This window comes from Microcaecilia unicolor, chromosome 6, assembly GCF_901765095.1.
Source record: "Microcaecilia unicolor chromosome 6, aMicUni1.1, whole genome shotgun sequence".
Lineage (NCBI taxonomy): Eukaryota > Metazoa > Chordata > Amphibia > Gymnophiona > Siphonopidae > Microcaecilia > Microcaecilia unicolor.
Window position 1 is genome coordinate 94,818,794 of NC_044036.1, and position 17,478 is coordinate 94,836,271.

Here is a 17,478-nt window from a genome sequence, read left to right on the forward strand (position 1 = left end):
CGGCTTTCGATTATACCGATTTGGTCGCCCCACGGGAGAAAGACCGCCCATCTCCCGAGTTGGGTCGCAATATAGCGTTTTTCTCTTTCGATTATAAGCAGGACTGTCTCTCATCCTATGACATTCTAATTGTTTTAGGAGTTTCTCATAAGTATAGCCATACTGAGTCAGGCCAATGATCCATCTAGGGCACATTATCAAATGTGAAATGAAAATCCAGATACATTATTGTCTTCCAGCTCAGGCCTAGCCACATGTTTATTAACCCCTTCAAATTAGTAAGACAGCTTCCCTTTGCTAAATCCATGTTGGCTCTGCCCTACTAAGGCCATGCCATATACTGTAGTAGTAATTTTGTCTTTTAGAATGGCTAACGTTTTAGAGCGTGTTAATGCTACAGACACCCATATAGGTATCTCTAGCATTAGCACACGCTAAAATGTTTGTGTGCCTATAGCGCAGCTTAGTAAACAGGGCCCTAAGTGTCCGTTTTGGGCCATGTAAATGGTCCAACTGAGTCACTCACAGACTTCCTGCTCTAATATATTTGAAAACATCTTTATTATAAGTTGTTTCCTCTATGGCAAACTTCTTTTCAAATTCTTCTTAACTGCTAGATCATTGCTTTTCATCTAACTTGCCAGTGCTTCTGCTCTTTTGTGATCTTCACTTGGATCAGCTTTCCATTTTTTTTGATGATTTCCTTTTTGACTTAAAAAAAAACATCTTTCACATCACCTTTGAGTTATGCCATCAGTCACTTGGTCTTTATTTCATCTTTTCTAATGCATGGAACACATCTAAGATGATATTTTTACACAGTGCCACACCTTATATAAACTTTTAACCTTCACAATTGGTCCTTTTATTGTTTTTCTAATTTTCTCAAAGTCTTTCCTTTTATTAAAATTAAATGCATAGCAATATTTTTTTGTGTTCTACATTCAGTAATGATGACAGATTTGATTAGATTATGATCACTATTGCCATGTTCCAATACCTTACCTCTTGCACCAGGTCCTGCATTCCAGTAAGGACTAAATCTAAAGTAGTTTCCCCTCTCATTGGTACAAGGATCAGCTGATCCATTTATGACATCTGGCAACTTTTCTTCCACAGCATGTTCAGATGAGGCATCTACCCAATCAATACTGAGATAATTTAAGTCTCCCATTATTGTGTTCCCAATTTATTAGCTTTCTAATATCTGTTAGCATTTCACTGTCTGTCTCTTCATCCTATCCAGGTAATGGTAGTATACCCTCTACTGCAAATTCTTCCCTTTCACACATGGAATTTCTATCATAAGGAATTCACATTGTACGACCACAACTCCACAATTCAATCCAACCTATCATGTCAATATTATTTGTTCTTTTGTATCAGTGTCCCATCGGTTAGCCTCATTTCATCAAGTCTCTGAAATGCCTATATCTCTGTTTAGTGCCATATTTTCTAATTTCCAATTTTTTTAAACTTCTGGCATTTCCAAATAGACAATTAAAAGTATTTGTATTCACCGTTGATGGGGGGGTAATCATTTATTTGTACCTGTTCTTTTTAAAATACATTTGGGCTGTTTCAGCCTTTACCACATTCTCTCTACTGGGATATTTTAGGCTTCAGCATTTGGCAACATCTTTTGAAGATACATTAATCCAAATCAAGCACTCTTGAATGATTGTTGGCTCTCCCCTACAACCTAACCACTCTCTCTCCTTGCTAAAGTTAGCACCAGCAGCCTTGTTCCATTCTGATTAAGGTGGAGCTCATCCTTTTGGGTCAGAATCTACGATATTGCTCATTTCCTACAACTTCTAAAGCTCTCTTCCTTGATTGATTGTTTTCGCCATGCGTTGAGACTCTGGAGCATTGCCTGCTTCTAAGGTACTCAACGTGGGACAGAAAGCATTTCTGAGAATGCTACCCTGGAGGTCCTGGATTTCCGCTTTCTATCTAAAATCCTAAAGTTGGCTTTCAGAACATCCCTCCCACACCTTCTTATGTTACCAATACACATATTTACCACAAAATTGGTTCCTCCTTAGCACTGTCTAAAATCCTACCTAGGTGATGCCTAAGATCCACCACCTTTGCATCAGGCAGACAGCCAATCTTCTTGTGTACCAGCTATTCAGATATCTATATTCCTAATGATAATATCTCTGACTATAATTGCTGTGATATTCCTTCCCTCTAGGCATATACCCCAAGTGAGCAATCCTGGGTGCAAAAGGATACTGTATTTTCTGGAGGACAAAATCACTTGCTACCTCACAAAGGTTATGCTATCCTTCCAGATGATATTTTTCCTCCAAGGCTGCACAGGGACTGCCAGACTGCAGGTGGGGCCACCGTACTATACCTTTGAAGCAGTGGCGTAGCCAGACCTCGGCGGGAGGGGGGGGTCTAGAGCCCAAAGCGGGGGGGGGGCACATTTTAGGCTGCCTCCCCAAGCTGCCGCCCCTCCCCGACACAAGGTATCTTTTGTTGGCGGGGGTCCCCAACCCCCACCAGCCGAAGCCTTCTTCAGCACCGGTCTTCAGCGCGCTGCATTCGCTGCTGATCTGTGCTTTCTTGAGTCCTGACGTCCTGCACACTCCTTTAAGTGAAACTGAGCATGCTCAGTTTCACTTAAAGGAACGTGCAGGATGTCAGGACTCAAGAAAGCACAGATCAGCAGTGAATGTTGCACACCAGAGACCGGTGCTGAAGAAGGCTTCAGCTGGCGAGGGTTGGGGACCCCCGCCAGCAAAACCAAGGGCCCCGACTAAATCTGTGGGGGCCCAGGCCCCCGTGGCCCCACCTAGCTACACCCCTGTTTTGAAGGTCTCCTCTATATACCTCCCTGCCTGCCTTAGCTCATCCATGTCTGCCACTCTAACCTGCAGAGATTAGACTCATTAACATATACAACTTCTCACCAGCTGGTAGATAATTGTGCAAGGGGCACTTGCTGCATAGACCCATCTTAGTGCTAGACTGCTGTTTGTCTCTTAATATTGTGAAGTTCTTAGTTATTTTATGTTAATTTTATCAATGATCTGCAAAGGGACTGCAACAATTAGGGATCTGCTAATGAGGACAGAATTATTCATTTGTGGATGAAAATCTCTACACGACACCAGTGAAAAATTTCCCTCTTAAACTTTATGTTAAACTAACAGCCTATAAATCAAAGAATGTGCCTAGAGTAGGTGGACCCAAGCATACATAGATAAGCTAATGTAAGTTCCCTTCTGGCTTCTAAACAATATGGGCCTGATATTCAGCCAGTAGCGTTTTTGCTGTTCTCTGCTGGCGTTAAACCCAGATACTCAATGTTGGGCTGTTTCCAGCAACTGGCATTGAATATCTGCCTTTTGTTTTTTAACTGCTAAAACATTAACAGGTTATGGTGATATTCAGCGCTAACTGATTAAGTTTTTCTCAGTTAAGGATATGCCTTTTTTTTAATGTGGCCTATTTTAACTGCTAAACATACCCAGTTTAGCACTGAATATTTGTGCCTAACCAGCTATGTCATGCGATATAGCTGGTTAGTGGCTAAGCGGCAATATTCAGCGGAGATAACCAGTTATCTCTCGCTGAATATTAGCAGTTAGGTGCTGATATGCTATTTAACCAGTCAGCGGCCACATCTGGATAGTTAAATAGCTTTGAATATCAAGGGGTATAGATTTTAGAATTCAGAAGAGAATTTAGAATAAAGTTGCTGATTGTTTAGAAGCCAGAAAGGCATTTACACACAAAAGTAATCAATATACCAACAATCTCTCTCTTCTACCCAAGTTTTAAGGAAAGGCATACAATTTCTCAGCAAGCCGATACTCACAAGTCCAGAATCCCCACCAGCAGAGGCAGTTCTTGTCTCAGCACTCCTTCAGGGTTGAGAGTAACTGAGCGCTTGCTTTTCTATATATCTGTGCTTCTTTGGCAAGTACTTCTAAAACTCCTCTGATGATTCACACTGCAATCAGTTTGACAGAATAACCCTCTCAGCTATTTTTCCTTTCTATCTCTTAGCAATGATTTAGTTAACGCCTATTCAAATCAATATCACAGTTCTTCCTCACCTTCTCAAGCTTTTCTTCACAACATTGAAATAAGGTACCACACAGACACCAACATTTATTCCCTTCCCCTGCCAGATGACTGCTATTCCTCCATTCTGCTAGAAATCAAGACAGTAATGTGAAGGGGAGTAAAACCAGAAGTAAGGTCATTCTGGATTACTTCTCCTGCAAATTTCTCCAAAAGTGGCAAAAACATTCTGCTTTGCTCAACCCATTATGCTATTTTTTTGCTAAAATGCATTGTTCCTATCTGTATTTTCTTTTACAGAGTTTGGCTGTCTCCAAGGTCTGCTTTCACTGCCTCCTTCTGATACAGAGGAGAAGAATCTGATATTATAGCCAATGAAAAGAGGTTCTTTAGGAATAAAGCTGACTGGCCTCTAAAGACCTTTGATCTGACACTATAGGAAACAACTCACTGGGTCTGACACAGTGTAGTTAGGGGACTAAGATCTTAAGGAACTCTCTTCATGGGCTCTCAGAGATCTATCTCCAGACTTATCCTTGAACTAGAATCCTTTCATTCTCTTTGGAAAAGAAAAACATCAACACATACTTTATAACTAACAACTATAAATATGACCCTTATTTGCACAACAGGCATTATCCCTTGTCCATCTCCCACAAATTTATTTACACAGCTATAATGTGTTTCAACCACAGGTTCACAGATTATACTGGTTTGTAAAATATTCTTGTACACCTCACAATATCTTGGATGAAAAGCTAGAATGAATTAAGGGTTATCCCATGATTGTCAAGAATCGTATGAATGTCCACAAATTATCATAAACGTGTTCATTATCTTGAGACAAGTATTGTGGAAGAGAGGTCATATAGTATTGGGTAAAAAGGTTGCAGCCATTAAAAGGTGAGTCCATGACTGAAAGCATTCATCTGGAATGAAAAGGGGTGGCCAGAAGGAAGCCAGTTATCTTAAAAACCCCTCGTCGAGGCCTGCTCCCTCTGATCATGGGTGATCCTGTGTGGTATGGAGTGACTGGACAAGGTGGATGGGAGAGAGCTTATTCACTGGATATAGTAACCAGTGATATTGGTCACCTAAAGTTCATCAGTGCAGTCTTTAATCAGTCTGCTATGACCTACAGGTAGTCAGATGCTTGAGCCATGACAGCAGTCTTGCAATATAAATCTCTTTTCTGACTGCCTTCAGGCCCTCACGATGGTATTATCCAGCCACTGCTATCTACGTCTTTATAGAGAAATGGATAGTCAGGTGCTAGTGGCTTCCAGTCTCTGACCTAGTAGGTTCTGGCAAGTGTTAAGGACATTGTTTTGCTAATGTTGGCCCTATGAACCCTCTGATTCGATGCCTTCTCCTCCCAGTCTTGACTGGGTGCCATCTGAGGATACTGGTCAATCATTCTGACCTGGGTGTTGTGACACAGGCTCCAGCATCACAATATTGAGTTTCTGGTCTTATTCACGTCACTCTGTCAATTCTGAGGTCATTGGGTATGGCTCCTTTACATGTGACAGTTCAGGGAGCTCTCTTCAAATCTACTGACGAGGAAATGAATCACAAATATGTAATGTTATTGAAGAATTTGCATCCTGTTAGCCTCCATCAGAAAAGGATAGGTTACCTATATAAAGGCCTAGTTCTCCTATGTGCCCCACTAAGTCCTATTCTTCATAAAAGATCCTAGCCCATTTTTGACCCCAAACCAGGCAAAAATGCCTCTCTAGCTCACCACTGGATTCTGTATAAGTCACCCAAAGTTGGGTGTGTATCATAGATCTGCATATAAATGAATTAGCTAGGTGTTAACAATCAATAATTGATGTTAACAGGCACTTAATTGGTAGTAATTAGGAGTTACACATGGGTCTTTAATATGCGTGCCTAAATTTCATAGCACACAACTCCAAAGCGGTTGAGGCCATGGGAGGGGAATGGGCGAGTCAGGGGCATTCTCAGAATTTAGGTGCAATGTTTTAGAATAATGTCATTTATACACCTAACTGCCATTAGTTGGGCACCAGTATTTACATTATTCTTTGACAGGCATAAATGCTCAAACCCAAGTTAGGTGCGAAATGAATGCTAAACTAGTATTCTGTAAAAGTTGTTCCATGCAGGGCACCCTTTATAGAATACTAGCTTAGCACAGATCATCCCGGAAACTAACTTTGGGTACCATTTATTGAATTCCTCCCTAAGCACTACATTCTGTATATGGCGCCAAAAAAAATCAGCACCGATAAAAATTCATGCTAAGTGCTATTCTATAAATGGCTCTCAGAGTTGGATGCATTTATAGAATTTATTTATTTTTTTCATTCATTCTTATATCCCACAATTATCCAAAAGCAAGTTTCACTTCAATGTGGTTACTTGTGTTGTTAGCCATAAAATTTCTTGAATAGATAAGTTTTTAGTTCTTTTCTGAACAGTAGATAGTTTGTGATACTTCTTGTAGTCTTCAGTATTGAATTCCAACATTTGGAAGCTAGGTAGCTAAAACCAGCTATATAGATGGATTTGTAGATTATGTTTCTGCATTTGGGTAGGTGAAGTAGTGGGTAGCCTCTTGTTCCTGGGCTTGCGTTCCTTGGTGATAGTTCAATCAGATCTAGCATGCATTCAGGGGACATCCCGAACAGTATTTTGAACGTTAGGGCGCTGGTTTTGAAGAATAGTCTGGTTTTGATTGGTAACCAATGTAGCATATGGAACAGTGGAGTTCCTCTTGTATTTTGATTTTTAGCATCTGGTGCTGGGATCTGTGCCCAATTTTGGGTGTGAGGATTTACACCAACTGAAACCTGGTGTAAATTATTGTGCCTAAATTAAGCGCAGATCTCCCTTATTTTGTAACACTGCCCTCACATTCCAAGAACACCCCTGATCTGCCCATACATCTCCCATGGCCGCGCCCCCTTTTTGGATATGTGCATAAAATTTACATGCAGATCCCGGTGCCTAAAGATACACAAGTAAATTTAAATTAATGCCAATTAACACCGATAATTATTAGCACCCAATTATTGGCACTAATTGGTTATTTGGCAATTATATTGCAGGTGCCCATATTTGTGAACGCAATTTTGAACATCATATATAGAATTAAGGGGAATGTGTAACCTCTTATAGGCTTGCTAAACAAGTCACGACCTGCAAAATAACCATATAGGGAATGTTAGCAGATGCTTTTGGTGTGATCCTAATTGATGTTTTTCTAATAGAAGTAAGTCAATCGCTTGCCACGACTGGCTTCTGGATTCTGTCTCAGAAAGGTCACCTAATCGTTCAGTGACACATCATTCTATCAGTGTGAGGTAAACTAGACAGTCACCAAAAGGCCTGGATTTTGATGGCTTTTTTTGTTTGTTTGTTTGATACCCATATTTGATACTTTTGACTATCTCGTGGTAGATTCGTAGACAATCAACATCTGCTGCTCTTTCTCACCAAAATTTCTCCTGTCTACTAGGGCTTTCTAATACTATTTATAACCAAGAGCATCATGGAGTTTTTAAGTATTTTCTCTATAATTCTGTTTCTCATGTAGCATGTATCATTTGCAGACTGTACATTCAAAAACATATAAAACTCACAGGTCAGGAATCTTGGGATACTACTAGACTTTCATTCACTCTGACTCTGCAAATTCAAACTACCTTTAAAAATTGTCCCTATCACCTTTGGTAGCTATGAAATCTCTCTCCATATATTGAAAAGACGAGTCTGACCACAGTGGTCCATGCCATGATAACATCATGACTGGACTATTGTAACGCCCTGTACACTGGTCAAACCAAAAAGAGTTTGTATCAGCTCCAACTAATTCAGAATGCTGCAGCATGACTGATAGAAGGCAGCAAATGGCATGACCACATCACACCCTTTCTGCAAAACCTACACTGGCTATCAATACCATACAGGGCTACATTTAAAATTCTATGTTTAATTTTCAAGGCCCTCAGATAAAATGGGCCAGAGTACTTAAAGAATAAATTATCTCTTTATACATCTTTGAGACCTCTAAGATCCTGTCAAGGAGCATCACTATCTGTCCCCTCATCAAAGGAAATTGTAAGATATGACAACCGCCAGCAAACCTTCTCAGGAGTAGCCCCGCGTGTGTATATTTTTGATCCTGTTTCATGATAGTCCAATTATTAGGTCTCAATTTGTTGCTTTCAAGTGTTCCTCTTTCATTCTGTCTATGTCTTTACTTGTTCATTTTACTATTGTTATGCTGTTAACAAAATTGTAAGTTTTATGTTAAACTGTACCTGCTGTACACTGCCTTGGGTGAATCTCTTCATAAGGCGGTTAATAAATCTCAATAAATAATGTTTTTGCACACAAAATCCCAAGATGATTCTCTACCACACTGTCTCTTCACTTTGTTTCATGTTGTTACTTAGTCCTCCATGCACTCTTGCTTTCACTTCTAGATATCATGACATTGTTTTGGACTTGTATCCCCAATTCAATACAAGTTTGCATTATTTGCATGAGAGAACAGTTTGCGTCATCCTTTAAAATATTTGAATCTATGGCTTTATGCTGCAATACCTTTCTTAAATGGATCCAAGCCATAATATAGATCTTTATTCTCCAAATAACCTTCCCCGTATCACTGTTCAATCATGAATTGAATTTCTTTGCGATAATTTGTCTATTCTGTTATATAGAAGCAAATCTTATTTATTTATTAATTAGATCTCACATACCACCAAATCTGACTAGAGTCATTCAAGGCAGTTCACAATCAGATACAAAATAAGACAGATATGACACAGTACTTCCAATCGAATTCCCATTCCCATGCCCTCCAGAGAAGCTCATTACCCATTAATACATTATCCAGTTCTGCCAAAGACCTTCCACTCCTCTTTACTTCTAAACTGAGCTCCTTTCATGTGAAAGAACACTTACTATTTAAGACTGTGATATTCAATTGTGCATTTTTATAGAATTGTCCATTATTGCAGTGTTTAATTATCAAAGGGGAGAGTGCAGGGTCCTAAAAGAAAATTCTGAGAGCATCACAAATTTGCTTTCTAAGACTTTTTCTCAATTTCTTCCTGAAATCCTCTAAAAGATAATTTGAACTATGATATCCAATTCACATGTCCTTTGCATTTAACTAATCTCTGAATTTTAGCCTATCCCTGCAAGGTTTCACATCAACAGGCATCAAACTTCCCCCTCTCCATGGTTCTTTCCCAACTTTATACCCTTTGGTGTTCACTTCCCTATCAGAATTTTTTTTTTTTTTTACTTCCCTGGGTTCCTTTACAATCACTTTCAGGTCATTGCTTTGGAGGACCTCCTCATCAACTTTACTCCAGTGGTTACTTCTGCACCAGTGGGTGTGGAAAAGAAGTTGGATAAGTGTCTCTATAATGGGTTCTTCCTTATCTTCCAGAAATATTAGTAGATTTCAGCAATTCTAAATGTTATGATTCTGAAGTGGTTCCTTGTAATCTCAGTTTAATCTTTTTTCCTGATCATTCATGAATATATTTTAATAACTCCTCACACATCTCATTCAACATACTTTGGTTCACTCAAAGCTATCATGGTCAACATAGAAAATGAAATATCTCACGGGTTCATTGAACTGAAGATAAACATGGAACTGTAGGGCACCATCTCTTGGGGTGATCCTGGCCCTTTCTCATTCATTTTTTCCTTTTCTTCCTCCTCTTCATCATCTTCATCTTCCTTTACCTGCTCATCTTTTAAGGGGCTGGCTTCTCCATCTGTTTTCTCATCCACTATAAAAATGCAAAATATGTGACTAAGAATTCATAGTAACAATTTTCACAATAATACAAAAGAAAATGATCTGTATTATATTAATCAAATAGATGAATTGACATATATTTTAAGTAGAGGGGTTGACAACTCTAGTCCTGAAATGCTGAAAACCAGTTGCATTTTTAAAATATCCACAATGAACATTTCAAGCATATCCATTGTGGATATCCTGAAAATCTGACTGGCTTGTGGCATTTGTCGATGGGGAGTGCCAACCCTTACCCATGGCGTAGCCACTGGTGGGTCCAGGCCCACCCACTTTGCGCTCACACCCACCTAGTAGCAGCACACATATGATGTGGATGGTGGGATCCCCAATCTCCACCAGCCAAAAACTCTCAACAGATCTCTGTCCTGTGTACCTTTTAAATAGCAGATCTTTGGTGGTAGTGACTGATATACATTGCTCACGCTGGCCCCATAGCCTTCCCTCTGGCGTACTCCCACTTATGCGGAAACAGGAAGTTGTGTCAGAGGGAAGGCTGTAGAGCTGGCACCAGTAGTGTGTATCAGTCAGTGCTTGCTGTTGGTGAAGATCTGTTATTTAAAAGGTACACGGGGGGGGGGGGGGGGGGAGGGTTTGAGAGACCGTATGGCATGTGGAGATTAGAGGGAGAGACAGAATTGCCTGTCGGAGTGGTTCTTCTGCTCACCCTCCTTGGGCCCAAGCCCACCAAAAATTGGGTGTCTGCCTACACCCCTGACTCCTACCATAGTCAGATGTTATCTGGCTAAGTAATTATCCAGATATCAGTGATATTCAGCCTTTATCTGTTTAAGAAATTGTCCAGTAGTAGCGATATTCAGCCATTATCTAGATAGCAGCAATATTTGATCTTTATCTGGATAAAAAATTATCTGGATAGCAGTGATACTGAGCCGTTATCGGCTGACAGAGTCAGCATGGATTCAGCCAAGGGAAGTCTTGCCTCACCAATTTGCTTCATTTTTTTGAAGCTGAATAAACATGTGGATAAAGGTGAGCCGGTTGATGTAGTGTATCTAGATTTTCAGAAAGCTTTTGATAAAGTTCCTTATGAGAGACTCCTGAGAAAATTAAAGAGTTATGGGATAGGAGGCAAGATTCTGGTGTGGATTATGAATTGGTTATTGGACAGAAAACAGAGGGTAGGGTTAAATGGTTATTTCTCTCAATGGAGGAGGGTGGAGTGCCGCAGAGATCAGTACTGGGACCAGTGCTATTTAACATATTTAAAATTGATATGGAAATTGGAACGATAAGCGAGGTGATTAAATTTGCAGATGATAAAAAACTATTCAAGGTTGTGAAAAAACGTGCGGACTGTGAAATATTGCAGGAAGACCTTAGGAAATTGGAAGACTGGGCATCCAAATAGCAGATGAAATTTAATGTGGACAAATAAAAGGTGATGCACATTGGAAAGAATAATTTGAATCATAGTTACCTAATGCTAGGGTTCACCTTGGGGGTCTGCACTCAAGAAAAAGATCTAGGTGTCATCGTAGGTAATACACTGAAATCTTCTGCTCAGTGTGTGACAGCAGCCAAAAAAGCAAATAGGATACTAGGAATTATTAGGAAAAAGATGGTGAATAAGACCGAAAATACTATAATGACTGTATTGCTCCATGGTGCGACCGCACCTTGAGTACTGCGTTCAGTTCTGGTCAAAGAAGATACAGTGGAATTAGAAAAGGTTCAAAGCAGAACGACCAAAATGAGTGGCTTAGTGGTTAGGGTGGTGGACTTTGGTCCTGGGGAACTGAGGAACTGAGTTCAATTCCCACTTCAGGCACAGGCAACTCCTTGTGACTCTGGGCAAGTCACTTAACCCTCCATTGCCCCATGTAAACCGCATTGAGCCTGCCATGAGTGGTAAAGTGCGGGGTACAAATGTAACAAAAATAAAATAAAGGGGATGGAACTCCTCTTGTATGAGGAAAGGCTAAAGAGGTTAGGGCTCTTCAGCTTAGAAAAGAGATGGATGAGGGGAGAAATGACTGAGATCTACAAAATCCTGAGTGGTGTAGAACAAGTAGAAGTAAATTGGTTTTTTACTCGTCCCAAAAGTACAAAGACTAGGGGACACTCAAGGAAGTTACATGAAAATACTTTTAAAACAAATAGGAGGAAATATTTTTTCACTCAACAAATAGTTAAGCTCTGAAACTCTTTGCCGGAGGAGGTGGTAACAGTAGTTTGTGTATCTGGGTTTAAAAAATGTTTGGACAAGTTCCTGGAGGAAAAGTCCATAGTCTGCTATTGAGACAGACATAGGGAAGCAACTGCTTGCCCTGGGATTGGTAGCATGGAATATTGCTACAATTTGGGTTTCTGCCAGGTACTTGTGATCTGGCTTGGCCACTGGAAACAGGACACTGGGCTACAAGGACCATTGGCCTGACCCAGTATGGCTACTCTTATGTTCTATGTTCTTATGGTCTCATAAGAAATGATTCAGATAGCAGAAATACTCAACTGTTATCAGGATAAGAAATTATCCAGATAGCAGCAATACTCAGCTTTTATCTGGATATGAAATTATCTGGAAAGCAACGATACCTAGCCTTTATCTGGATAAGAAATTACCCAGATAGCAGTGATATTCAGCTGTTATCTGTATAAGTGATATGTTTAGTTTAGCCTGTTGAAGAGTAGGACTAAACTAAATAGACAGCAGCACAGTGGTGCTGACCTCATTACTGGTATATTCAGTGCCAATGATTATAGGCATAGCAACATTGAATAAATGTATTCCTTTAAACACTACTGTGAAAGTTTAAATTAAGCTGTTTGCTGCTGCTGCCACTGTTTTAATACCAGCCCCTATTTGATCAAGTGACAAGACAAATCTGAAGGTGGCCAAGGAAATGCAATTAAAAAAAAAACTGATCACAGTATCTCTAGTATTAATTTTTAGCAAAATAGAAACTTAAAATCTATTCAGAAGAAAACTGATACAGTCAGGGAGAAATTAATAACAATTAGAAGAATTAGCAATGCAAGTAAAGACCTAAACATAGAAGAGAAGAGGGATCAACGACAGACAATGATGCACATGGGCAAAAAGTGCCATGGGATGAAATTACAGAATGTAAAGATATGAAAAAAGGATGCACAGAAAGGGGAACATTAAAAGAATTCACTCCGGGATAAGCGCATAAATACCACAGATTTGCAATGATTATTGAAGTGAAAATGGACACAAACATTGCTGTATGTGCAGTCACTTCTTTCCTGGAAAATAGCATACGTAGATTTGGAAATGCAATCTACACATGCTATTTGCCTCCCCCGATCTAAGTCTTCCTTAGGAGAACCTCCTCTAAATGTGGGGTAAGAGTGTGCACATCGAAGGGCAGCTAGGTTAGACAGTTAAATGGCTATTTATCCTTAGAAATGGCTTTCATATTTGCCTTCAGAGATATCCAATCTTCTTTCCACCAATTCCTTCAAAGGGAAGTTTTATAAACAGTTTCAAGCTTCTGCAGGTAATGAGGTGCATAATCGAATGTCGCCGGCGATCGGCGGCGCAACAGCTGGCCGGAACCGTATTATCGAAAAAGATGGCCGGCCATCTTTTTTTTCGATAGTACGGTTTAGCCCGGCCAAATGCCAGAGTTCGCTGGGTTTAAGATCGCCAGTTTTGTTTTTCAGCGATAATGGAAAAAAATGCCGGCCATCTCAAACCCGGCGAAATCCAAGGCATTTGGTCATGGGAGGAGCCAGCATTTGTAGTGCACTGGTCCCCCTGACATGCCAGGACACCAACCGGGCACCCTAGGGGGCACTTCTAAAAACTTTTAAAAAATACACAAATAGCTCCCAGGTGCATAGCTCCCTTACCTTGGGTGCTGAGCCCCCCAAATCCACTCCCCACAATTTTACACCATTACCACAGCCCTTATGGGTGAAGGGGGGCACCTACATGTGGGTACAGTGGGTTTGGGGGGGGGGGTTTGGAGGGCTCAACACTTAGCTCCACAAGTGTAACAGGTGGGGGGGGGGAATGGGCCTGGGTCTGCCTGCCTGAAGTGCACTGCACCCATTAAAAACTGCTCCAGGGACTTGCATACTGCTGTCAGGGAGCTGGGTATGACATTTGAGGCTGGCATACAGGCTGGTAAAAAAAGGTTTTTATTTTTATTTTTTTAGTGCGGGAGGGGGTTGGTGACCACTGGGAGACTACGGGGAGGTCATCCCCCATTCCCTCCGGTGGTCATCTGGTCAGTTGGGGCACCTTTTGAGGCTTGGTCGTGAAAATAAAAGGACCAAGTAAACCCGGCGAAATACTGCTTAACGCCGCTTTTTTCCATTATCCGCGAAAGCCGGCCATCTGGTAGCCACGCCCATGACCGTCCATGTCCCACCTTCGCTACGCCGCTGACATGCCCCCTTGATCTTTTGCTGGCACGGCAACAGGAAAGCAGCGATGGTGTCAAAAAAGCCGCTGTCGATTATATGGATTTCGCCACTTTTGAGTGATTGCCGGCCATCTCCCAATTTATGTCGGGAGATCACCGGCGATCACTTTCGAAAATAAGCCTGAATGTCTCCTCTGGTAGTTTTCAAAGTGAAAGTAGGCGGTCCATCAATAAGAAGGTTTCTAAAGACTTTACAATTAGGCAGGCAGGATGAAAATCACCCCATCATGCACTTTAGGGATCTGCATTCTTGTTTCATTTTGTATTGTTTTGTAAGAGTGCATACTGTTTCACGTATTGAACTGTATGTAGCACATTATTACAAAATAGCACATGTGTTACCAAACAAAATGGAATGAACAAAACAAAATTTTCTGCCCGCATTGAGGGACCCTTTTACTAAGCCACGTACTGTAAGTGCCTACACACGCCCGTGAGTCAATTTGGAGTTACTGCCCGGCTTCCACGTGGCCCGGGCAGTAATTTAGATTTTTATGCGCGCCGGAAAATAATTGTTATTTTCCTACGTGTGGCAGAAACCAGGCAGTAATCAACATCCTATGTACGTAGATGATTATCGCATGATTACTGCGTGAGACCTTATCGCTAAGTCAACGGGTGGCGGTAAGGTCTCAGACCCAAAATGGACACGCACCAATTTTTATTTTGTCGCACGTCCATATTTGGCAAAAATAAAAAAAGGCCTTTTTTACAGGCATGCTGAAAAATGGATCTGTACGTGCCCAAAACAAGTGCCTACACTAGCGCAGCCCATTTTCAGCGTACCATAGTAAAAGGACCCCTAAAACTCCATTCATAAAAAGCTAATTCTCAGTACAGCAGTTTAATTTCATCAACCAAATCTGAAGTATGTTGAAATGCAACCAAGTTTATAGTAACACAGTAGATGATGGCAGATAAAGACCTTTACGGTCCATTCAGTCTGCCTGAGAAGATAAACTCATTACATAAGTTCCAGGTTTGCATTTCAGCCTCCTTGGTTTCTAGTTCCAAAGGCTGAATTATTGCATTGAACATAAACTGTTCATAAATGGAACTGAGATATTTTTATTAGACATTGTTTAAAACATCACCTGTTAAACATCAGCCAATCCAAACATTATTCTGTGTGTACTTTTGGCCCAATATTCAGAGTGAGTTCTTGCCAGGTATTTGTGACCTGGATTGGCCACTGTTGGAAACAGGACGCTGGGCTTGATGGACCTTTGGTCTGTCCCGGTGTGGCAATACGTATGTACTTATGAGTGGTAAATGCATTGCTGGCCTATCAATGTACATTTAAAATGTATGCAGATATAATTGGGCTATCTAAATTGCTTTGTGACTTGAATGAGTACAGTGTTGGTGTATACACATCATTTTGTATTGTGTTGTTCTGGTTCTGAATAAAAATATTTGAAAAATAATTGCCAAATGGCCAAATTCTAGATGGTAAAATGCCCAGTAAAAGAATAAGGAAGGGGATATAGAAAGAGAAAGATGAAAAAGAACAATGTTTAAGGGGGATAGAGAGGGAAAGAGAATGGAAGAAAAGCAAAAACTGAAAGGGGAAGAAAGCATGTGAGGAAAGTGAACACAACAGAAAAAGATGCAAATACAGCAGATAAAGTCATTGAGACAAATGTCAGCAAACGCTGCATTAGGTATTATGCAATACAGGAAGCCATTATGAATGGTAAAATGAAACACCAGCAGAAATATGTCCCCTTGGATGATATCACAATGCCCCTTTGAATTAATTAAATGGTCAGAGAGTTTGCACAACTTTTGTGGTTCCTTGGAGATATAGGGAAAGAATGACCTAGAGAAAATGAAATGCTCTTAGAAACAGGGAGAGACAAAGAGACTGAGTCAAATCCTCACTCTGTACCACGGTGGATTCGGTTGGCACCCCCATGCCTGGGAGGTCTATAATGATGCTGGTGCTCTCCGTGGCGTGTTCTGTGTTTGCTGTGCTAGAGGAAAGGTCAGCTTCGCTCCTCCTGCTTGGATTCCCGTCACCCATCTCTGTCTGGAACCTGCTCAGCAATGCGTGCTCACTGGTATTTAAGCTGAGGCAGTCTTGTTTAGATGGGCAGCTGTTTTTCACCTTGTCCAGCTCTTGGGGATGGAGGGCATCAACAGTGCTCACATCTGCAGCGGCATCCATGCATCCCATATCAACAGCTGTCAGATCATTTGATCTACATAAAAAAGGGGGAGGGGGAGGGGATGAAAAAGAAGGAAGAACAAAAGAAATGGAAGAGATGGAGAAAAAGAGGAAGGACATGGGACAAGGGGAAGGAGTGCAGGACAGAAAGAAAAACAGGAAAACCCCCAAAACCATCCACACGAGAGATGGAAGTAAAAGAAGATGGGGAAAGAGTGGATCAGAATAGTTGCAGTGGAAGAAAGAAGGAAAACGGGAGAACAGAAGCAAAATAGAAAGGAGAAAGAAAAATTTTATTTGCCTGTATTATTATCTTCAAACTTGTTAAATCACTGTGCATCACCTAGAAATTTTGAGAATATTAAACCAGTAAATCAAGCCAATGTCCTAGCATGTTCCACTCAACCATATGCTGTAACAAGAAACAGAAAAATGGAAAATTAGCCTAGTAGTTAGAGTGCCACACTGAGAATCAGGAAAAGCAACATTCAAATCTTGGCTGTTTCCTACGACTTTGGGTAAGTCACATCACCTTCCATTGCTGCAGGTCCATCTTATATTGTATGCCCCTAGGAGAGAGAAAAGCCCACTGTAACTGCAAGTAACACACCTTGAGCTTGGACTTGGAAAGGCAAGTAATGAGACCCCCCCAAAACTGACAGCCCAACCACATTCTTTTATTGTTTAATTATGGGCTACTCCTATACATAATTTTATGTGTAGGAGTATTGTGGGTTCTACAAATAAATCTTATGGGAGGTGGGATCAGGGTAGACCAGGGTGGGAATTAAATTATATGTGGAACAGCAAAATTCTGCCACTCTGTGTATAACTTTTATGCATGTTGGACCAGAGAAAGAGCAGGCCTAACTTAGGCATAGGCTAATTGATGTGGTCCCTGTTTACATATATATTCTGTGGCACCATTTAAACTGTCAGTTCTTCTGAATATATGCATAAAGCAAAGTACCATGGCCACTTAAAATCTAGCCTGAATGTTTAGCCTTCTTCATAATCATCTATTT

General features: G+C 40.7%; 1 protein-coding gene across 1 annotated transcript in view; it reads right to left on the reverse strand.

Annotated features, from left to right (window-relative positions):
* CACNA1E (calcium voltage-gated channel subunit alpha1 E) overlaps positions 1-17,478 on the reverse strand; it is a 786,482-nt gene that overhangs the window by 170,530 nt on the left and 598,474 nt on the right. The window contains exons 20-21 of the mRNA XM_030206580.1: positions 16,168-16,487; positions 9,665-9,833 (exon numbers count right to left, since the gene is read on the reverse strand). Of these exons, the coding sequence (XP_030062440.1) occupies positions 9,665-9,833; positions 16,168-16,487 (489 nt within the window). The remainder of the gene's footprint in view (positions 1-9,664; positions 9,834-16,167; positions 16,488-17,478) is intronic.